Source organism: Panulirus ornatus, chromosome 73 (assembly GCF_036320965.1).
Source record: "Panulirus ornatus isolate Po-2019 chromosome 73, ASM3632096v1, whole genome shotgun sequence".
NCBI lineage: Eukaryota > Metazoa > Arthropoda > Malacostraca > Decapoda > Palinuridae > Panulirus > Panulirus ornatus.
The window spans coordinates 1,359,394-1,384,472 of NC_092296.1; the positions used below are offsets into that span (position 1 = coordinate 1,359,394).

Consider the following 25,079-nt stretch of genomic DNA (forward strand, 5'->3'; position numbering starts at 1 on the left):
GCCACACATGAAATAGCCCTAAGAGACCTTTCAATGGTTTACCCCAGACGCTTCACATGCCCAGATTCAATCCACTGACAGCACGTCGACCCCGGTATACCACAATTTTCCAATTCACTATTCCTTGGGGCTGCCATATCCTTGGGAAAGAGGGACTTATTTGATAAGTCTTTTCATTTTCACTGTACCCCAGGCTACCTTCAACTGTAGTATCATCTGCCTTCATTAACTTTGCATCTGCTATAGTTTACATATGGCTATACTATTCGCTATGGTCATATTATTCCACATAGCTACTATACCATTCTGCATGGTCACATTACTCTGTGTGGCTAAAGCATTCTACATGGTCACAATGTATCATGTGGCTTTATGATATGACAGGGTCATACTTTTCTATGTCTACATCATTTTACATGATTATACTTTTCTACATGGATATACCATTCTCCATGGGCATACTTTTCTGTATGGCTACTCCATGCTACAAGGTCATACTCTTCTATATGGCGATACCATTCAATGTCAAACTTTTCTACATGGTAATACTATTCCATATGGCTATACAATATAATACCAGTCTACATGGTCATACTAATCTAAACTACTATATCATTCTACGTGGTCATACTATTTAAAAGAAAACTCATAATTATGACCATTTACTTCTTTTTTCTCAGGTTTTGTACCTAGATGTTAACAAAAATCCTCTATGTTTGTACATGCAGTGAAGAGAAAATTTCAGAGCAACTACACCATTAATGGATTAAATCTCGCTATAGATGGGGCGGTAAACGAGTTACTGTAAATGCAATGGTCTTAGTGTGAGGGACAGGTCTGTGGTATGCTGTGGGTGGAGTTGGCTTAGGAGTGAATTAACTGTGCCTTGCAGATGTCATAGCCCTGGTGGCAGAAGCTAGAGAGAAACTTCAGAAGTTGGTAACAGCATTTGAGAATGCATGAAATGAGAAAGATGAAAGTGCATGTGAAGAAAAGTAAGGTAATGAAGGGTCAATATCATGAAGTTAAAATAAAAAAGTGATTCTCCAATGAAAACAGGGTTTTCACACAAAGTTAATACTTTCTTTCAAGTAATAAAAATGTAATGTATGGTATTGTAGAACTGCTATGCCTGTGGATTATGAGGAAATGATCATGTAACTGGCATTCATATTAGCTGAAATTTATTGAAATGGTGGCATGTCGATTGCCAGATTGATAACACCTTTAAAGACTAGTTATAGTAATTTTGGAAATGCTTGATGTCCAAGGGAACTGTGCACTTACAGGATATTAGCCTGATACCCACATAGGATGTAAGCTTGACTCTTGATTATTCCTATAACAAGTGTCAAAAACCCAGTGGTTAAATAATTATACAACAGTATTCAATCTACAATTGTATAAATAATAACTAACCTAATTGAACCGATTAAATGGCAACAAATAGGCTTCAGCAGCATTAAAAGGGTAAAGAGTGTAATTCTATGCAAAATCTATTCCTTCACTGAATATGTGAACCTCAAACTTTTAAGCAGTTCAAACGATAAAGGTATGAAATAAAATCTGTTTTGTAATCTCTTTTATATACTGGATGCTACATATATTGAAGAAGCAAACTTAATCACAAACAATAAACCTCTTTCAGTATTCAACAAACAACAGGATACAGAACCCAGTTAAATGGCAATACTTTTTCAACATTAACAACTGCACTGCCATACTGGTAAAAATCACAGACAATTTCTGGTTCACTGAGATATGCACCAAAGTTTTTCATGTACACTGAGTACTCAGCCATCATATACTTGGAAATGAAGATGCATCACATTCTTCAAGTGCTCTAAGAGCTTTTGGTCCAAACTTGTAAACAAAACTTCTTTCTGACACTGGCATAAGAGCACCTGTTGCATAGTGGTAACGCAATCCTCTTGCAAAGTTCTCATAACTAAGGCACTCACTGGAATGTTTACCTGTCCGTCTCCCCCACCGCTGAGCTATGGCTGCTGGTTGTACTAAACGGAATACTCCTGTAGCCTCATTTTCCCAGCGGATGAGGTGGGGATTGGTTGTTGGATCCTTGAGGAGACGCACCAGATACTCCCATGATTTTGGCCCACGAAGTCTTTTCTTACGATTTGTTAAGATTTTTCCTAAGAATGGGTCTTTCATCTTTTTTTCTGAATCATCCAGAAATTTTCTCTGACCACTAAGATTAAGTGGGGCATCATTCTGGGGTAATATGTTATTCATCTGAGAATCAGTAATCTCTGTGATTGGTGAACCTCCATTAACCATAACAGGACCAAGCTGCTGGTTGTGGACTTGCAAACTGAAGTGATTAGGTGCAGTATATGATCGGTAGGTTGGTGGGGCTTTTACAAGAAGATGGCTACTGTGATTATTATCTTGCATTTCCTTTACACCATTATGTAAAGGCCTAGGTGGATCACAATCGTTCATCTGCAAGAAAATAACTTTTATAATAAAAACTATTGCTCTTGCAACACTTAAGTACAGATCAAATCACTAATATCAATATCCAACTTGTGCATGATGGCTTTAGCAGTATGAATAAAATCTCTACTGCATGACTATACATACTGTGTGAAACTCCATGAATCTCACTTGTATACATTCTTACCTAGTTTTAAGATTTTCATTCTTCATAAACGTTGTTATCTTTCCTTCCATTAAGGTGGTGCAGATAGAAATTGTTCAGACATTTTGGCTATTGAACACCTTCAAGTGTTGAAGACCCAACATAAATAAAGTGGAGCAATAACCAACTACTTGCACTAACAATTTGGTAAGTACGAGACTTAACAGGTAAATAAGCAAATACATAAATAGCAAAAGAAAGAAAGGAAGCAGGTAAAAAAAAAAATAGCATAATGGAACTTTCTCTCTTCCATCAATCAATTATGGAGCTCCTATAGCTTCAAGACTACACTACAGTCTTTAGCAGGAAAATGCTTGGCTCCTTTGGAGAGGGAAGGACTTAAGATATGTTATTCCTTTTGTCTTCTGACTAAGACATAATCTTGCCAAAAGTACCTCTTCACCTGCAGTGTAACATCAAGCTGATTGAGCCCCGTAACTCCCTTTCTCTCTTCACTTCAATGAGGCTGTTTAATCATTAATTAACGAGAAAGTACTCCACAGTATTATCTTGCTGCCTAGGAAACCATCCTGTCCCTACTACTGAGTGCAGCACACTTGAGCTTGCAGAAGCCCTTGGACAGTCATCCTAGGTCTGGGAGGATTTCCAGCCAACTGTTTCTGCCACTTTTAGTCGCCCTCTATGACAAGTAGGGTGTATGGGAATTCTTTCTCCCCTCTCCTCAGGTGGGCAAGTGAGGATATTCCCTCTAAGGCTCAGTCCTCTGTTCTTAATGCTACCTTGCTAACATGGGAAATGGTGAACATGAATGAAAAAACATATCTATATAAACTACTGAATGCATTCCCAGTTTCATCATTCACTTTATTCCATTCACTTACTACCCTTGTACGGTAAGACTGGCAGTAAAACTACAAAAGCAAAATAAATTATTTAAGGAGAGCTACCTGTAAGATCTATGAGTAACTAAGGAGGAGACAAGTAACATCAATCATGGACCTGAAGTGAAGTAACTGTCGAGTCTTTTCTTGAACATATCTATGGTACTGCTCTTAAGACTCTAATCTGTACACCATTTCATGTTAACCATTCCGCTGAAGATAAAGTACTTTGCCTATTTAAGATAATATCTGCCCATGAGTTTGCTTTCCATACTAAAAATGAAATTAGATCTAGCCTTACACAACTGCTTAGACTGAATCAAGATGCCTCTGATAATTCTGAATACCTGTATGAAATCATCTCTTAACCTTCTATCTTGTAAGACTAATAAGTTTAAGTTGCCTAGCTGGTTTTCATACAAATTGTTTTGCAGTCTAGGAACCATCTTGACAATCTACTGCTGTACTCTCTCCATTCCACCTAATCTATTTTCCATATATGGTGAACTGAATAAAATATTTAAGGAGATCTCATGAAGCACGTGTGCAAATAGGAAGGGAGGAAGAGGAAAAACATGGAACAGTGTGTGGGGCTTGGCTGTGAATGGTGGGTTCTGGGTTCAGTACATTATACATTAAATCTAAGGAGGATGTGTGAAAATAAACCCATTTTTCACTTTTCTAATGCTGCCTTACTGAAGCAGGAGAAACAATGGTGTATGTTAATGAATATTAATAACAAATCTATAAATACATCAGCGTGTGCTACTATCCACATTCTTGCTTGCTGATGTAACAGCAGTCAGTAAACCTACTACCTTCTAGATACATTACAATGTAACAATTTTTCACATATAACTCACCACTGTTGGCAATTTCATTAATGGTGGAGGTTCTCTTCGTGGTCGTTCAGGCTCTCTTGGAGCAATCACAGGGTGTGGAATGGACTGCATATTAGGCTGCTGATTCTGAGGGAGGCCAGATTTGTGTTGGAGAGGTCTTAGTAATTCCCTACGGAGTTGTGAGGCAGCTGAAGTCTGAGGAGGGGTTCCATTTGGTTCCCTAATTGCTGCAGACTCTGCACCTAACTCACGGCAGTCCTGCTAATAACAAAAGGTTCAATGTCTCCCAAAGTCAAACATTTAGTAAATCAAATTTCATATGTTAACTTCCCTGTAAAGAACATTCCAAAAGGTTTAAGCATATGTGATCTTAATTAGGCTAATATTTCCTTAATAATATAGTGCACAGAAGCACATGATCAAATCACCTCACACCACATATTGTCCTCAAACATCTCATCTCCAACATATCCACCCTCCTCCACACAACTCTATCTACAGCCCATGCCTCGCAACCAAATAACATTGTTGGTACCACTATTCCTTCAAACACACCTATTTTTGCTTTCCGAGATAATATTCTCACCTTCCACACATTTTTCAACGCTCCCAGAACTTTCACCCCCTCCCCCACCCTGTAACTCACTTTTGCTTCCATGGTTCCATCCGCTGCCAAATCCACTCCTAGATATCTAAAACACTTCACTTCCTCCAGTTTTTCTCCATTCAAACTTACCTCCCAATTGACTTATCCCTCAACCCTACTGTACCTAATGACCTTGCTCTTATTCACATTTACTCTCAGCTTTCTTCTTTCACACACTTTACCAAACTCAGTCACCAGCTTCTGCAGTTTCTCACCTGAATCAGTTACCAGTGCTGTATCATCAGCGAACAACAACTGACTCACTTCCCAAGCCCTCTCATCTACAACAGACTGCATACTTGCCCCTCTCTCCAAAACTCTTGCATTCACCTTCCTAACAAGCCCATCCATATGCAAATCAAACAACCATGGAAACATGATGCACCCCTGCCACAAACCGACATTCATTGAGAACTAATCACTTTGCTCTCTTCCTACATCTACATCATATATCCTAATTTCTTAACAGAATAATGAAGGGGAGAATGTAAGTATGGAAGTGAAGAAAGGATAAAGGGACAGCACAGTCCTCCTGACCCTGACTTATGCAGCCAAAACATGGATATGAAATGAGTCACAGAGGTCACAAATCCAGGCTGTGGAAATGAGCTATTTGTTAGGGGCATGTGATATAACTAGATGGAATGAAGAAATAAGGGGGTGTATGTGGGAACTAGTATGGCAGGGAATGCAGAGGGAATGAATTTTGTAGGGATAGAACGAGTGAAACAATACCTTATGGTAGTTTGGGCATATGGAAAAATTCAAGGTTGGGAGTTTACAAGGAGAAAGTATGATAGTATGGGGTAAGAACACCACTACCTGTGACATGAGGAAATGGAGTGGAAATACACCTCTCTGCACCTACATTTCCCAAGTATATATAGGAAAGGCATTCTTACTGCATTCTAGACACTGCAAACCTCTCCAACATTAAAACACTGATTCAACACATCACAAGGTCCCTCATGCCTAACGCACAAACACTGGAGACACTGACTACTTAACCATTGATGGTCCTGTATTCACTCCACAAAGACTCATGAATAGCATCAGCACAATTCTTGACCTATGGTTCTCAAGGTGGATGTGGCTAGCTTCCCGAGTGTTTTGGGAGCTCCATTTAAGATTTAAGTTAAAGGACAATTTTAAGACAGTCTCAGCATAACATAATATGTATCAAAAGTAATTTCTATTTGGAAACATTAAAAAAAAAAAAAAAAAAGATTCAAAATACTAAACCAATGAAGTCAATATACAAATATAATCTGTAGATTCTAAAATGAGCACAAGACATTAGAACCTACAATATAGGTAGGTCTATGTTCACACCATGGGATATGCCAAATGATTAAGCTGTGAATGCCTTCAACATACAACTGTTTTGCGTTTTCCATATCAAGGTCAACTTGGAAATTCAAAAAGCATATTTTCTAACCGCCATTGTAATATTGGCCTTACCAACTCAAGCTGTTGATGGTCTGTTGTGGTTCTACTGGAGTGACAAGAATCTGAAGGGTTTCCTTGATCATCTGATATCTTGAGAGCAAAGTCATCATCGTCCTCTTGTCGATGCTCAATATCCTCATAGATGCAAAGTGAATTCTGCTCTAATTCATCTGGAGAATCTTGTGGTTCATCTTTAATTCTTGGTTCTTCTGCAGCAACCTAAAAAGAAGTTTTATCCATATACAGTGTGTAATAGAAGGGAGCATAATGTAGTTTGGCTTGACAAATTGCACAAAAAATATGTAAACATGATAATCATTTTCATATTGTCATCTTGTCTAATGTAAAAGTAGCACCCTTCAAATTAAGAAAAAAATAGCAAGGTATCATATAATAAATGAACTGATCAGATTTAGATCTTTTCTTCCATGCATATACAGTCTCATTTCAGATATAAACTCAATAGAGGGAAATACGTGTTGCAAGCCCAGTAAGCTTTGGAACCTTGAAATGGTTTGGAGAACTTACATATACCAGTAATTCATCTCTTAGGAATGAAATTCTGGAGAACCTAAACACTAGCCCAACTTCATGACTTTTTCCTCATGCTGTTAAGAGAAGCTGTTGTCAAAAACAAACACTTCTTCATGCATGGGCATTATTATCATTATGATTTTTGGAGGGTGGAGGGAAAGTATGCATTTATAATGGGATCAAATTTTACAATGAATATCATTGGGCTAAAGGAATGTTAAGAGTACTTAAACGCAAACAGAAATTTTCAGTCTTGATAAAAATATTTAAATAGTATGATTATGATATAAAGTATACATCACTTATAAAATGTAAGAGAGTGGGCAAATGCCCCTTCTTTTGGGTCTTTCGGTAATGCTACTATGAATAAAATCTAATCTTCATATCTCGGTAATCTTTGGAGTATTTAGATCAAAAGATCAGTGCTAGCCATGAAAAACATTTCATACTGAAATCTCACGAGAGTGAAGACTATTACAAAATTTACTCAGTGTATCTGTCAACATTAAATGAAAATTTCCAATAACAAAATAGGAGGTAAAAATTTATAAAGCACATATGAGTGAGCAGATTAGTAGTCGATTCAATTAAGTCTACTGGTACAGTTACTATATGTAGATGATACTTAAGTTCGTGGGGTGACAAAAGAGAGACTTCCGGGTACTGTGAGCAAACTGGATGTGCACATAAAAGGAATGCTAAAAGAAAGATTGTGAGATGGCATGAATTCAAAATTTCATGTATCTATGGAGTGCTGAGATTTCTGATGAGCTGTCAAAAGCAGGGATATTGCTAGTAATGAGTTTTGAATGTGTGGCACACCTTGGTAGTAGGTAGAGTTTATGGTTACCCAGATGAACTGGTGTGGAACAGGTCAGTAAAAAAAGAACTTAGAGTGCAGAGTGTGGAGATGAAATCCTATGATAGGGGTGTGGAGTAAGGGTACTAAGTACAATAAGAATGTCAGAATGAGGTATAGTTGAGAAAAGGAGTTTAAAAAGAAAGTGAAGACTGCAGTAACTTGATGACTAAAGGGAGCATTCATAAGAGAAAGAAGGGGAAACCTAATATTAAGGGCAAGTTAGAATGAAGATTTGTGGATGAGAGAGACATGAAGCATTTGAATGTGTGCAATGAGAGGAATGCATGGAAGACTCTGCATGAACCATTGTGCAAAGAGGAGGGAATGTTTTACTGAACACATAATGGAAAAGACTTTACAGAACACACACCATGCAGAAAGCTTATTGGATCTGGTGCAATAAGAACCAAAATAAAGTCATTGTTAACACAAGAGAAACATCTTTGATTTAACTTTTTTATCTTTGCAAAAATCTAGTGGGCAGGAGAGACAGTGACAAAAGGAAACACAGCTTCCACTTAATATGATAACAGTAATGAATTCTTTACAATCAATTTGTTTTTGCCTTAGTAAGATATCATGAACAGACAATTAAGCCTTTGAGTGATATCCTCTCTTAGTTCCTTCCCATCTTCCTACTTTTGGGGAGTACTATTACAGGAGAAGACTTTCAGCCTCCCACTCTTGCCCCTGCAAGTAGCCTTTAATGAAAGAAAGATATACGAGTAGTATTCTTTCTCCCCCTTCTTCCAGGGATATACAATAACAAAAATACTGGAGTTATAAATGAATTAATGAAAAAATATAACCACAAATAAGGCAACCTGCTTACCAGGTTTTGGAAGGTTCCATGGGATCCAGAAACAATAAGACCAGTAACAGGCGATGACTTGTCTTCAACATGAATGTCATTTGATGAACTGAACTTTCTGGGAGGTTGCTCAACTTCTTGGGCACTTCTCAATGAGCCTTCTTCATGCCATGTATGTTGGATATGTTCCACTTCACAAGGTTTTTTTGGATGAGTGTTCTCTTGTCTATAGTTCTGAGCATGTTCCAGGACATGTGATCTTCTTTTTAATGGCAGATCACTTTGCAGTGGATGCTTTGTATATTCTGCTTCATATGATCGTGGTAAATCAGGCTCATTCTGCTTGACATCTGGAACAATATCATGACACTGCATGGGTCGATTTGGTATTTCATGCCTGTAAGGCAAATGTGGGGTGTGTGGGACAGATGCCTCTGGGCTAGGTACTCCCTCTGGTGGACTGCACAGACTGTTATGCCAAGAACCGTGGACCTGCCTCAGTGCATATCTGTCAGGGGTAGGAACTGCTAAACCTTTTACTTGTAAAGACTCTGCAACCTTGAAAAACATGGGCAGATCTGGATGAGGTATTCTTACCTCTCCTCGATACATGTAGGTTAAAAGGTTTTCCAACTGAACTTTTCCAACATCTTGTAACACCACTACTGGATTCTGATGGTTGGTGTTATAAAATATTGATGCAAAAAATGTGCTGCATGCAGACAACACCACTTTGTGCACTGGATATACTTTCCCATCACAAGCTATGGTTGCATCACAGTACAGTTCCTGTGGAGAAAAATGTTGTTATTAACTCCATAAAGAAAGCATAAAAAAGTTTTGCTATACTGTTCTGATGATCAGATGTTTTTTAATGAAATGAAATTAGAGGATCTATCAAGATGGACAATCACCAAAATTTCATTCTGTGAAGCACAATTTTCCTTTTGGAGTGTTCAATTTTCTGTAATGTTCACATCCACAAGAAATCTGCTATCTATTCCCATTCAAGTAATGCATTTCCTTTGAAATTTATACCTTCTATGGTATGTGCAGTGAAAATGAACCAGTGGAACTGACACTGATTTCCTAGGAATCGCTTGAGAAAACACCTATGCAAGCTGATATTTCAGTACATTATACACTTAACAGTATCATAATAGCAATCTTTAGAGTTTATAGCCTTATTACATTCTGCACATTGGCATGTAAAGTAATGAAAATTATTTGTGAAAACATTACAGAAGGCAGGGTTCTTCAGAGAGGGTTGAATATAATATAATATGAATCATGAAAAGTCAATGTTGTGTACTTACCTGGATTCTGAACTGGTCGAGCAGGTTGACAAATGTACAAGTGTGGTTATTCCAACGTAAATTGCACTGATTTTCATCCATTTTCTCAACAGTATTTTGCTGTAACAAAAATATTTTGATTAAATGTCTGAATACCAGGAAAACTTTATTAGTTCTCATTAATATCATGGCAATTCTGTGTGAATCAAAATAAGGTGTCCCATAAAATCCATGAAATAATACAGCATGAAAAATAATGGACTCAAGAACACCTCATTATCTAAATTACAGTTAAGGAAAACAAAATCACTTCTTTAACTCATTATCCTGCTACATTTTCAGACATAAAATGTAATTCATATGTCACCTTCCCATACATCCTTCCTGGCTTTCTTATCAATAATTTTTCCTCTGCACAAGGTGTACCTAAGGGCATATGGTTAAGGATATTATTATGTCTATGTCTCTAATGCCTCGTTCTTACCTGGAGAGAGTGTGTGTGTGTGCGTATGTGTGTGTGTGTGGGGGGGGGGGGAATAAAATTCTTTAAGCCAACCCCATCAACAAACCTACTCACTGTATTCAATAATTTTCCCTCTCAGGATATTAGCTGTAATCCCTTCACTTGATTTCCTTCCATCCCATCTCTACATCAACCTATGATTATGCATCCTCTCATGTTATACAAAATGAGAATAAACAAAGATCAAATGTCTTCATCCTTATCATGGATCTTGATATAATCAAGTAATCATAGTGTGTACTTTATAATAAATAAATGCTATTTGTGAATCCTCATTACAAACTCCAAGAAAAGATTGCTTTCATATGAATTTTCTTGCATTGACCACAATGGCAAAACATGCCCCTATCAAAGGCCATCTCAGGTGAAAGAAATACTATAAGAGAAAAAGGTAGAAATTAATCAGACCTCTGCAGGTATTTTAAGGACCTGACTTTTTTAGGTTAAAAAGTTACAGGAAAAGACATAGGGAGGAGGAGAATTCCACACTTAAGCTTTTCAAGGGAAGAAGGAGCTATCATAATGGTCAATCCTCAAGTTGATCTCTGAGAAACTGAGGGAAATAGCAACTAGACACCTTCCTAAGGCCTAAGCCCCAGGGATGGGGACATATTCAGACAGCTTACAAGAACAATGGCAGAAATAATACAAGCACAACAGAAAGCAACAAACTGTGGTATACAGGGATGGCTGGCTGAAGAGGGGCAATGCAGGAGAATTAATGAGACGGAGTTCTTAATTCCAGAACTCCCCGATACAATGCAACCAATATTTCCTTCCTAACATCTTTGCAGGCTTTTTTTTTATGGTGGCTTCCTGTTATTTCAGTAAGACATCACAGGCTAGGTAACGACCTTGCAAATGAGATTTCACTTTCAAGTCAAAATGCATTTTCTTTACAGCTTTTGCAGCTCATTTTGAGAAAATCAATTTTTCTCTAATGGTGTATACAGAGTGGCATTTCTGAAGAATAAAGTTTCATCAACTCATGTGAATGTCAAACAAGACTTTTCTTAGTAATGCACAAAAATATAGGAAAATCCACAAGTCTGATCCTACTTAACGTTCTTGGATGACTTTCATTAGTGAAATATGCAGCTTTGAAAACTCTAAATATACCCACAATCAGGCAGGGAGTCACCGTGACAGTCTTAATTCATTATCACACAGGCCACACTTCTTCATCTGTCAGAACCTACACCACAAAACAGGCTACACTTCATCTGCAAGAACCTACACAGCAAAGTATATAAGTTTTGCGAGAAGTTTTTCCACCCTCTTTCCTTTTTGATGTAAATAATTATTTCCTCCCCTGCTAACAACAGTTTATCATAAGCAATATCAAGGGAAGCTTACCAGCTTCACATATGATTGAATTCTGTTATTCCAATATCATCTGTCAGAATAAGGCCTTCAATTGAATTTTCTTTAATCTCATGCTGAATCACTGCTTGTGACATTTATCCTCAAAAATTCAATAACGTTGGTTTTTTCCGGCATTAATATACTGAATTAGCTTGCTCTCCACACTTATAGGTATGCAATTTATTTGTCTTAGTATTTTCAGTCTATGGTATTCTGTAGGCATTTAAATGAGAAGCAAAATTCAAACTGAAATAATTCCATATTTTGATGACTACCACTAGAACAATGTTAGACTGGTGAAATGAATTAACTTTTGAGTCATCTTATATGCAGACAAAAAATAATTTACTTCAGAGTAAAAACCAACAAAAAAGCATTATCTAAAATAAAAAAATAATGGATAGTTTTCCCATTAGAGAAAAAAAGTTCAAACAATGTGTTATGAGGTCCAAAGGTTAGAGACTGAATTTACTCTTTCAAAATGAAAATAAATATGCATTAAAAAGGTCAGCAACATCACTAAGTGTGCTATTGATCATATGTGAAAGCAACTTTACAGCATTTTTTCCTTTCCAATATTGTAAACATGACAAAAACTGATGAGGCTGTGAAGTTAATCTAAAGATATTTTTTTTTCCCTATAATGCACCTTCACTTTATGGCACAATCAAATAATTAATCACATTACACTTCATATATCAGACCAACAACTATTTTTACACGTGTGTTGTTGGGATTTTCTATTAGTTCTTAAATACTAAAAGGATCTGAAATTTGCCCTAAATGTTATTAGAGCACTTTCCTGATTTTTACCTCTGAATCTATGGAGTCTTTGTCCAAAAATCCTTTGGCTCTTTTAATTCTTGGGAACGCAATCTTTTGTGCAATCTTTATTCTTACATTCTCTGCATGCTATGTCTTTGTAAAATAAAGTAATAAAAAAGTATCCCACGAAACCTAATTTCAGAGTGCACAAGTGATACTGCACACATGGCATACTCTTCATTACTAAGATATTGCAGACCATACTCCTTCATTACTAAGTCAAAGTCATTATTTCCTCTGAGCTACTTGACACCTTACCTGTTCCTGCAACGTATATGACGTATCAAACTGAAATCATTCCACGTGAATATAGAGAGATATTAGGCCAAAGTTCTAGGTCCCGAATTTGACAGTTCTATACAAACAGGGAAACTTGACACAATCTAGTACTGTACATTATCATTTAAGCAAGTAAAAATTATTATATATATATATATATATATATATATATATATATATATATATATATATATATATATATATATATATAATACCCACGTTTTTATACCCATGTGGGTCCACATCGGCAATGGTTTTATAACATCTTTCCTGTCATGGGCCATATATACTGAGTGTATGTGGTCTTACAATTATCTTAAACACATGAAGGTTTTTCATGATTTTTTTCTTACGGTTGGTGATTAAATGTTGACGATGACGGCCTCAACCCCGGCAGTTGATAGGCCTAACAGCCAACTAACCAACTTACCAATTTAACGACCCTTAAGTTCCCCAGTCCATAAAGCCGTCAAATACCATAATGATTTAATCAAGGGCCTAAAAGTACATTTCTATCTGTTACGCTCCTCTTGTTCTGTAAAGAAATTTTAGTTGATATATGCAATGCCAATTGTTATTAGTAAGGTTTATATGGATAAACTACAGCAGCTATGGCACAGAAAAGCATCTAACCATTATTCTTAGTCCCTTAAAATTACTCTTCGACCAGTTGGCAGCAAGTACAATTTACACCTCAGCTTTTGAGAAGTTTTATTACATACAGCAGCACTAGACTGAGCCAGATAATACTACAGCATTATAACAATCTACTCAGAACAGAACCTTAATATTCAACTCTTATTGGCTTGTAAGATATATTCCGTTTAAATAACATAAGACAAACGTTACATATAAATATGAAATACCTAAAAATAACAACCTAATCTACTAAAACCCAGTGACATGATGTTCTTTGGGAGTTCATATAACTTTACATTTGCTTGCAATAACTTAACGACTCTATTCTATAAGCGGGAGTGGTGCTTTTTCATCATACTGTATACACACTTCACACTCAGTTAAGGAACAGATCTTCTCATGGTATTAACACTACAGTAAACAGCCATTCTCCTATTCAAAGACTGATGTATTTGTCATAACAGTATTCAATAGTCATTCCAATACGTAAAGATCACACATGCAGACGCACACAGTCCTATTGACTAGACAAGGCTAAATATAGTCTGTGGTTATTCAGTGTCATATACTCATCAATATCATACAGTTTTACGTTTAAGTTTTAGGATTTGACCAATTTATCCCCTGACACTGCGTTATGCCGTGGCATTAAACATCTTTTCAAGACAACGCGGAAACTACACCACCTAAGACATGAGGTATATGTATGAAAATATTTAAACAGGAGCCATTCATATCAAAAGACCACCTTACCATCACCACTCATTCACGTTTGTTAACCTGTAATGCACTTCCGACCGCACTTCCTCTCACAGTAAGTCTGGTGAATTCATTCAATTAATCTAATACCTCCGAATCTCAATTAACCGTCTACACACTTCACTTATGCCCCTTAGGAGACAAGCAACAGGTTTTGAATACTGACAGTTCTGCTTATATCAAACTAGCGTCATAGCACACGATCATCAGAGACTTACTTGTTAACATATAACAAAGTTCCACAAGTACACTGGTCTCTTTGGACACACTGGTCGTGGGTGCTGTTCCTGTACCCTCGTCAATGGTTATCATAACATCCTTGTGTAATGGTTGAGGTCACAGTAAAGGAGGGAGGGTGGGTTTCCACTCCGGGACTGGCAGCGCTTACTATAGACAACCCTCCGCTGCGGCCGCCACAGTCACACTACTGGAACTCATCACTTTTCAAGCGAGCTCCCTGCATCCAAGGTCCCCGAGCCTTCGCCTCACCTGCGGATTTTCCGCCTTATGACGTAACTCGGGCCCGTGACGTCATAGAATAAATAAACAACACCGACGAGGGATTATGAGCCTATCTTTATTTACATTTTAGATTCTTTTTTCTTTATATAATCACCAGCTAATGTTACAAATGTGTATGCCTCGCTGAACACCAAGATGGACCCTATGTTTCCTCTTCGTCCCCAGGAAAACACTGGGATGATTCAGTCACGATGAAGTGAGCTGCGGTGGAACCCGGACACGACACACACACACACACACACATTTAATGCGAGTCATTCGTAAGTCTCTCTTCAGTGGCTTTTTTCCTCGCAATCTCCTTTGGCATGATCTTTGGTTGCGTATGTGATGCTCGAGGGGAATAAAATACAAACAGGAAAGGAATATCAGAGCGAGATAATACAGGGCCAGTATTTACATATGACCTATTATTTCATATGAAACTCATAGTCTTAATATTTCACATGTATTTAGATGAATATCATACAACCTATGTATATATATTTTCATGTTTCACTCTGACGCTCCTAAGCTCAAATCCTTACACCATAATAACTCATCAAAGTGAATGGAAACACTACATTGTGCAAATATCATCCGGACATATACAATGAATTCTTCCCATCTTATGTATATTTCATATCCTGGGTTAACGTTAAGAACACATCATAGGAGAAATGGAGTTAACACATTTAAATTCAGCTCCAAAGTCAAACACAATATGGTTAACAGAGAGGAACAAATGGTTTTCGCCTACATTCAAGGAAAAATGTGGACACCAGTCTAATGACTAGAACATTTTCACACCGAAATCTCTCCCCCTCTCGGTGTGATGGTTCACTGCGAAAACACAATCACATTTCCAAGACGAACATTCCCCCGCATATATCCAGGGTCACTCCATTATTTGCATTAGACTCGTTAGGCAATCCTGGTTTGAGAGAGTGTGTGTTTATACATATATCATACAAACCTCCAACAGCCAGGATCGAACCCGGGACCCCTGACACTATATATATATATATATATATATATATATATATATATATATATATATACACACACACACACACAAACCAACGCACATAATCGTGATGCTCTGATACGTCAGAGTACAATATAGTGGCATCTGTACAAAGGAAAACCCAACGCCACACACACACACACACACACACACACGATGCTTTAGGACGCACTACTTCTCTCCGTTTTCTAATCTTAAGTTCGCCTTATTATCATCATGACAGTTTTCTCGTGGCACTATTCTGACCAGGCGATGAACATTACTGTTATATTCGACGCCATCAGCATCTTTCTCTTGCACAGAATGAATTACCACGTTTCGGGAAAACAAGAAATATAGGCCTGTTTACACAATCAATACCCCACAGGATCGGGGCCTTCCCAGCTGCAACAGGTGTTACCAATGGGACAGCAGCCCCTCCCTGCCCCAACAGGTGCTCCTCGTCGGCCAGACACACCCACTCACTCCCCAGCTGCAACAGGTGTTACTGGCTCCAATAGCTCAGGGACCCAGCGCAGCAAACTTGTCTTAAACGTCGTTTACATCTGGCCAGGATGGGTCACTGGCCTTCTTTTAACAGCTGCGTCCTTCAAGTGGGAAATGATGTAAATACGCAATCGTAAACACACAGTTTACGTACTAACACCAGGGGCAATGTAACTCCGGAGAACGAAGCTGTGGGTCGCAGATTTCAGCATTCGGTAAGTTTTTGGCTCTCAGGAAGCCATCATGATACTTCAATCCCTCGCCTGTGGCGTCCCACACACACACACAAAAGGGGTCCCTGGTTTCCTAAGCCCTGATGGCTCGACACGCTCCATGGAAATACAGCTCTCGACTTCAGGACACCCTCCACAATCCACCAGAACTGGACCAACGCCAAAGACATGGTCATCAATAAACCAACACCGTGGTCGTGCACATCAGCCCCGCTTACACACGTCTCCCACCCCCCAACTGCTTCACTAGATCCCATCAGCCTCCTCCAGGGTGTTCAGTCCACCACGCTTCCACCCCTGTCTCACCCCCAACTGCCACACTAGACCCCATCAGTCTCCTCCAGGGTGTTCAGTCCACCACGCTTCCACCCCTGTCTCACCCCCAACTGCCTCGCTAGACCCCATCAGCCTCCTCCAGGGTGTTCAGTCCACCACGCTTCCACCCCTGTCTCACCCCCAACTGCCTCGCTAGACCCCATCAGTCTCCTCCAGGGTGCTCAGTCCACCAAGCTTTTTGGTGGCACTCGGAAGGATAAAACATGCTGGACGGAACACGTTCGCACCAACATTAAGTCTCCCAACCAGTCCTTGCTCAGAATTCTTGGTGGACTCTGAACCCCTTGCAGCCCCAACCTGTGAGGTTGAAGAACATCTACACAACATTCATCCTTCCTCCACCTCACCCATACCTCCTCCGTCTGTGCTTCTTGCTTGTCCACATCACAACAACAAAACTAAATGCAGGAATCCACAATGCCAACCCTTGCCCTCACAACATCTATGTACACACCGCTCCTCCTGACCCTCTAACCATAACCTGAACCACATTCGAGTGCAGAGGATAGAGTTACTGCATTGTGCCGCCCTCCCGCCTCCCCACCGTCACTTCCTGTCACCGGAGATCCTTCGACCCTGAGTTGCAGTTCGGCACCGCAACCACATCGACACTGAACGAGCTGCCCCACACCAACCATTGTGGCCATCGTCAACATACACACACACACCCCAGTACACCCCTACACTTAAAATGTGGTGGTGTGGGGGAAGGCAAGGGTACTGTTGCGAATGGTGGGCACAACAAACCCCGTTATTTGCTGTTACGGCCCCGTTGTTGTCATAAATTCTGACACCCCTTCCTCCTCCTCCCTCCCAACCCGTTGTCACACACACACACACACACACACACAGTCCCAATGCCGAGATTCTCTCAATCGCCGTTGCCAGGAATCGGTTATAACCGTGTGGCAAGTTGGGCGCAAATGTAAGGTTCATCAATGAGAGAGAGAGAGAGAGAGAGAGAGAGAGAGAGAGAGAGAGAGAGAGAGAGAGAGAGAGAGAGAGCCATAAGCCTGGCGGGATGACTGAAATTCTGTTGTCATGCTGGTGTGTGTGTGTGTGTGTGTGTGTGTGTGTGGAATCCATGGGTGGTGTGGGCGGCTAGGGATGTGGTGTTTGGCGGGGGACAGTGGGTGGTGTGGGCTGCTTGTGGGTGGGTGGCGTGGGTGGCGTGGGGACCTTGGGTGATGCCAAACTAAGGTCGTAAGCAAATTAACCCACAACTTGAGCAAGAGACGAGGCACATCGCTGTTCCTCCCTGGTTGCCAACCATCTGTTGACTCATACAACAGTTGGTGCCAGGGGCTGGATACATGACTCATACAGCAGCTGGTGCAGGGGTGGATACATGACTCATACAGCAGCTGGTGCAGGGGTGGATACATGACTCATACAGTAGCTGGTGTCAGGGGCGGATACATGACTCGTCTAAAAGCTGGTGTCAGGGGTGGATACAAGATACATAAAAAGAGCTGGTGCCGGTGTGCTTACATGACTCGTACAACAGCTGGTGCTGGGTGTGGATAGATGACTCGTAGAACAGCTGGTTCTGGGGGGTTATGGTACAAAACTCGTCTACAGGATGGTGTACGGTGACAACAAAGAGCAGGATGAATGACAGATGGTGGAGACAGGTGGAGTGAACCTATTGTACAACAGCTGATGAAGAGCCAGGTGGCTGGACGTTATCATACAACAGATGGTGCAAAGGACAGGCCAGACGACAGCATCCGAGGCACCCAAGTTTAACGTCCACAAACCTCCTGTAAAATAGACTAAATTAAATAATGGGGGAAGGGGAAAAAAGTAATTCATACGCTCCCGGGGAAGGAAGGAGGAACACAGGGGACGAGAGAGAGAGAGAGAGAGAGAGAGAGAGAGAGAGAGAGAGAGAGACTCATGCCGGCATGCCATCGAATGGAACAGGAAAGGAAATCTGGACATGGACGGAATAGTTCGATGCGAGCGTCACGTCCGGCGACGAGGCGTAACCAGTCTGGTTCCCCCATATACATACCCATTACCTTCCGTCAGTACCTGGGGTGGGTGTGAAAAAAAAAAAGGTGTTCTGTTGTGTCTCCCCCTGCGCGCGCGCGCGGGTCTCTCTTTGTGGCGGTGGTTCTAAAAAAAAAAAAAAAGAAAAAGGTAGGTTTAAGGAGGTCGGAAAGCAAGGAAAGGCACTAAGGGAGGGAGAGGGACAAAGGGTGAGCAGACTACGAGAGGAAAAGGGAGGGTTGTGGGGGGGTTTGGGCGCTGGGGTATGACCTCACTGTCATTTCCTGGCATGAGACACTCCCACAGCTGGGGTCCTAACCGATCCTTAACTCAGCCCACCACTCACTCACGCAGTGTACACTAACCTTGAACTCCGGCATTATATATATATATATATATATATATATATATATATATATATATATGAGAGAGAGAGTACATACGCTTAAGACAGCGCCTGTTTAAAACCTCGAGAGGAAGGGGCCTGTAAACCTAGTCCCCTCACCAGTTCCTCGACCATTCACGAGAAAAAAAAAATTGGAAGTCTATCTTTTTTTTGATGTTCCTCGCAGGCCACACCCTATATGAAGATCATAACCAGTTTCCACATAAGTTTGAAAAAAAAATTCCTCAAAACGATTCTTAAAGTCGTCATATATATTGGTCGTATATATATATATATATAAGTGATCACAGACGCTAACCAGATGTAACGACCCTTAGTCAACTTCAGAGCTGAGCAGCGGATGTAAACCGAAACTGCCTTTTCATGGGCAGTTCGCCAGCAGCTGTACAGGACTACGTGAAGAAAAAGGAAATTACAGCTGCATCCCTGAGCTTCCTACGCACCAGTAGCCAGTGTTAAATATGGGAGAGAACCTCCTCATACGACCAGTTCCTCTGCAGCTGCACAAAATGATATCACGTACGTGCAGTGGAAAAAAAAGGATATCACATCCACCACCCTCCTTCCTCGCTCAGCTGTCCTCCATCACAGCCTAACCCCGGTGTCTGTCTCTCTCTCTCTCTCTCTGCAGCTGGCCTGTGGCTCCGGGCCGCCCAGTTTAAACACTAAGCTTTACACGTGCGTATCCACCTCAGCCAAATGAGGTCATCATACGCAGGAATTCCCTAGACACAACGAACCACATCAAGTAAAACGTTGGTGTCATGTCTCATGAAATTCATCCTACGCCAAGAAAGTACAACACACACACACACACCTCCCTCTTCTCTCCTCCCCTCTCCTCACTCCCCTATGTGTGATACGCCCGAGTTTATAATACTACACCAGCCTCCGGAGGCCAATGTACAACACGCCTACACGGATACCGTTTGTGCCATAAAAGTGTATTATCGTGTGTGGGTACAGGAGGCCTGGCGCTCGTCCTGCCTGGCGAACCCTGCTTCAACGGACACCCGATCTGGCAAACTTCCCCCTCCCCCTTCTTGTGCTCCCCGCCTCCAACACTCACCCACGGAACTATCCTTTACGAAGTGTGTTCGTGGTCTTACCGGGTCCAGGAACTCTCTCCGTGGTCACGGAGAATGCACTTCGAGGCCCCTCATAGGGCAAGAGACTCGAAGAACTGTACATTTTCTTAAATTCGAGGCTAGCATTACCCCCCTTACCTCCCTCCTTCCCCACCAACTCCCACACACCGCTCGCCCACTAGACATACTCCTAAAATTGCAAGAAATTATATTCGGTAAATATGCATTCTATCATTTTTGTGTGTGCAGCCCCGAATAAAACAGGGTAATTTTTACCATCATAGTTTTTTCACACAGAAGAAAATGAGACATTCTTATTCTACAGGAACTGCACGGAACTTGTTTCTTTACGTGTTCGACTGTATGTATGTATTTATATTCCATATATATCCCTGGGGATGTGGGAGAAAGAATACTTCCCACGTATTCCGGAACTGCGTGTCGCAGAAGGCGACTAAAAGGGAAGGGAGCGGCTGGCTGGAAATCCTACCCTCTCGTTTTTAATTTTCCAAAAGAAGGAACTGAGAAGGAGACCAAATGAAGATATTTCCTCAAAGGCTCAGTCCTCTGTTCTTAACGCTATCTCGGTAATGTGGGAAATGGCGAATAGTATGGGGAAAAAAAAAATGAAGGAAAATGACTATGGTTTCTTAATCATGTAGAATGAAGCCTAGTAAACTGGTCAATACTGACCTTCAAGCCAATACATCTTCAGTCTATTGATAACAGAGCCCCACTGAGAATACACACTGAAATAAGTGAACCGCACCGTAATCATACCATTTTCTAAGACATGCGACTATAATCAATTCCATCTTACGAATGTATACAAACTTGATATAGGAGATTCGAATGCGTAAATGGAATATACGAGATTCGAATGCGTAAATGGAATATACGAGATTCGAATGTGTAAATGGAATATACGAGATTCGAATGTGTCAATGGAATATACGAGATTGGAATGTGTCAATGGAAGAATTCAAGGCGGTGAAGAGAAGCCAATTGTCTCCGCCTTCCTGTGGTTACGTAGCGAGGGGGGATGAAGTCACCTTCAGCCTACCACTCTTAATGGAGAACCTCGTCCAGGAATTTTTCGCTCCTAAAGGAGTCCACCGTTTTCCTGCTGATTGGTGCGCAGCCTCAGAGCTGCAGGAACCCCATAGAAAACGGGGTGTGTGGTCCTGGGGTTATATGATAATAACCATTTGGAGAAATCCGCAACATGGCATGGCAAAAGCATTCGGAATGTAACTTTAAAAAAGTAATTTGTAAGTGTATACACTGTCGCATACCGAATTCCTAGTTTAATAACGAGGAAATAAAGTAACTGGGATATGTGACGAGGTTACCCAAGTCTCCACACAAAGGTAAAAGCCACATCATTATACTTTGCAAGTCTCGTGTTCTCCTTATACTTTGCAAGTCTCGTGTTCTCATTTAACATAAAAACATTCTCTGCAATCGCGATATATTTTTTTCTTTTTCTACAAACCGGGTCGTTATGTTAGTTCTTGAGACGCAGCTTTTTAAAGCCTTGAAAATTAACTTCGTTCATGTTAAACTAGTCAGGTCAATTATATAGCACGTTCAAAAATTACGTGATTTACAAGCAATGAAAGTCTAACGAGTGTTCATGCACCACACACGCACTCGTGTATGGAGCATCTGTCTGTACCAAAAACATACATGCATATGTAATTTCAGTCGCTAGACAGACCGCGATTACACGTCCCTTCAACACGAAGGAACGATCCTTAAAACATGGTGGTATACGACCCTTGGGTATGATGACCCTCGGCCTTTGACCTGATTGTTACGAGGTCAAAGACACCGTCGTGCTCCAAGGTGGAAAGGCTGACCTTACACGTTGAAAGTCAACAGTATTTCGACGTATCTTAACCACGATGGGTCGTCACCACAGTGATGTCTGGGTTGGGGGACAATCTCTGAGGAATGGTCATGTTTCTGTGGTTCCCTCCGAGGTCCTGTGTCCTGTATCCTATGGACGACGCGGGAGGAGGAGGAGGGTGTGGCAAGACTTGGGTATATGGACGGGAGGTAGAATGCCGCCTGTGCCAGAGACCCAACCTTAGGAACGCCATCTCAGCCAATGCAAGAGGGAGGAGCTGGTTTCTCACAGACGCATTATCCTTCTTATTCTTCATACAGGTGTAATACGAATCCAAATATGTAATCAACGTTATCTTTATTGATGATTATTTGATCATTACTAAACTGAATCTAATGTAAATAATGTCAAATATCCTCGACGTATGTTGTCTACGAAGTTAACCTATCGCCTGTGACCTCCCTCCCCCGGTGGCATGACAGAAGAGCCTCCTGTACTGTGACCTCCCTCCCCAGGTGGCATGACCTAGCCTCCCTACTATGACCTCCCCTTCCCTTCCCACCATCAGGAAGAGAGAGAGAGAGAGAGAGAGAGAGAGAGAGAGAGAGAGAGAGAGAGAGAGAGAGAGAGAAGCGATGAGCCAGGGTCACTTCTCCCTACTTTGCCCCTCTCTCTCTCATGACCCTGAGACCCTGTTCCCTAGGCATAAGAAAAAGGAACGCCTCAGCAACTGTGGTCGGGCGTGTACTGGAACTACAGGAGAGGAGCAGGGAACGGAACACACGCACAGGAGGCAGAAACAGCCGTAGAAGGAGAAGTAACAGTAACAATGATAACTCTCTTGATATCTCAGCTGATAAGGGTGGAACCCATAGGCAGGGTGATACGGTGTGTGACTAGGATGAAGGGGGGTGTGCCGCAAGTGGCCAGGCACGTGGCCACACCACCACTAGTGTGGCGCACCGCAAATGGCCAGACCCATGGCCACACCACCACCTGTGGGGGTGGGCACCGCATGTGGTCAAGTCTGTGGCCACGTCACCAACGGTGTGCCGCAAATCCGTGGCCACATCAGCACCAGCGGGAGGGGTGAGCTGCAAGTGGCCACAGCAACAGAGAGGGCAGACATGGAAACAAGAGGGACAGACCTAGAAAAAAATGCAAGACGATTTGTACTTCAACCTCCAACTTGAGGGATCGGGAGACGTGTATCATCAACTTCAAAGCGCAGGAACACGTACTTGTCGCTCGGTTCCTCACAAGTAAAGGAGGAAGAGGAGGAGGCATCTGTTGCGGGGTAAATCATTTGTGTCTTCACTGTAGTGTTAGCCTGGTGAGATGCATATGATGGCGCGTGACGTCATCACTCCATTGCCTTCAATATCTGGCGTTTATCTTGTAATCGTAAATTCTATGAATCATTTAAGCCTCGCGAGATTATATATATACACAGACAGTTCTACCGAAATCTAAACTGGACGAAATGAAAAGCGAATTTATCGCTAGGACCGCAAAGAAAATAGAAAATACTGTTACGGGTTTATTAAAGGTTGTGGCAACTGTCGTCACCAGCGCGCGCGAGCGCGCGGAGGCGCTGATGGCCCGCCATACATTACGTCATAGCTGAAGGTCTGGGGGGGTTGGGGTGTGGTGGTTAGGGAGGGGTGAGAGAAGACCCCGCAGGCCTTGGCCCCGTATGTAACGACAGGTAGGGAGGAGGCCGATACCTGGCAACAACCATGTTGCTTCCCACTCTTGGCCTGTGCCATTGTATGAAGCATCTTCCATGGCGCTCTATGGCGTATAGTGTCTTGAAACCTGCGTTCGTAACTGCTTGTAAACACAACAATCCTGTTTTCTATTTCTTGCTGTGAATCGTATGCTGTTCTCTTCATATTTAGCGTCGTATCTTGTCTTTCTCCTCATATTTAGCGTCGTATCTTGTCTTCCTCCTCATACTTAAGTGAGGATTCTTGGTCTCTTCCTCCTCATACTTAGTGTCAAATCTTCTCTTCCTCCTCATACCAAGTGTCGTGTCCTGTTTAAGTCTCAATTCCCAATTTCATTATCTTCTAACTCAAGGATCGAATCCAATTTAATCGTTTCTATGAGAAAACTTTTTTTTTTTTTTGCTTTATGTAACACTTTAAACTCTTTGACGCGAGGATTCTTCAGTGTCAATTCTGTCGGCGTCTGTCTACAGCGTTTCCGTCTATTTACGGTTTTCCCGTCTGTCTACGTCGTTCCCATCTGTCTACCTTGTTCCCTGTCTGTCTACGGTGTTCCTGTCTGTCTATGGTGTCCTCTTCTGTGTAAGGTGTCTTTTCACCATCACTCGGATTGCTCAACCCAACTAACAACCTAACCAACCCAATCACTAGTCGACTAACAACCCAACCACAAGTTGACAAACAACGCAAATCACTGGTCGGCTACCAACTCCAACACTGGTTCGGCTAACCCAACCACCATTGTAAAGTACCCACCTATAAACAACAACAAAACCCTGGTAAAAGCAGCTTAACAAGCACCAACGAGTCAAACTACACTGTAGAGAACCATGGTGCTCCCCCCCCCCCCACGCCAACCTACACACACACACACAGTTTGCAGATGATGCCGTGGCCCACATTATGTCATCGTGGGTGGAGCTATCACAGGGTGACCAATCGTGATAAGCAGATTATCTGGGAGAGAGACAGAAAATAAAAGACATTCAACACCCCATCACCAGTGTAGCCAACGGGTGTAAATACAGTGTGTGTGTGTGTGTGTGTGTGTGTGTGTGTGTGTGTGTGTGTGTTGCAAGTGGTGACGTAGGCAAA

At 41.3% G+C, this 25,079-nt stretch overlaps 1 protein-coding gene across 4 annotated transcripts in view; it reads right to left on the minus strand.

The window, feature by feature from the left end:
- Nucleotides 1-1,569: 1,569 nt before the first annotated feature.
- The window catches only part of LOC139748311 (uncharacterized), a 73,711-nt gene continuing 50,201 nt past the window's right edge, over nt 1,570-25,079 (minus strand). Inside the window, exons 3-8 of one of the 4 annotated variants that reach the window (XM_071661333.1) lie at nt 18,405-18,676; nt 9,965-10,063; nt 8,670-9,437; nt 6,454-6,660; nt 4,368-4,607; nt 1,570-2,463 (exon numbers count right to left, since the gene is read on the minus strand). In XM_071661333.1, coding sequence (XP_071517434.1) covers nt 1,801-2,463; nt 4,368-4,607; nt 6,454-6,660; nt 8,670-9,437; nt 9,965-10,045 — 1,959 coding nt within the window. In that variant the 5' untranslated portion in view covers nt 10,046-10,063; nt 18,405-18,676 and the 3' untranslated portion in view covers nt 1,570-1,800. Of the gene's footprint in view, nt 2,464-4,367; nt 4,608-6,453; nt 6,661-8,669; nt 9,438-9,964; nt 10,064-14,551; nt 14,803-18,404; nt 18,677-25,079 lie in introns of those variants that run through there. The other 3 variants (XM_071661331.1, XM_071661334.1, XM_071661332.1) reach the window with 3 other exon arrangements.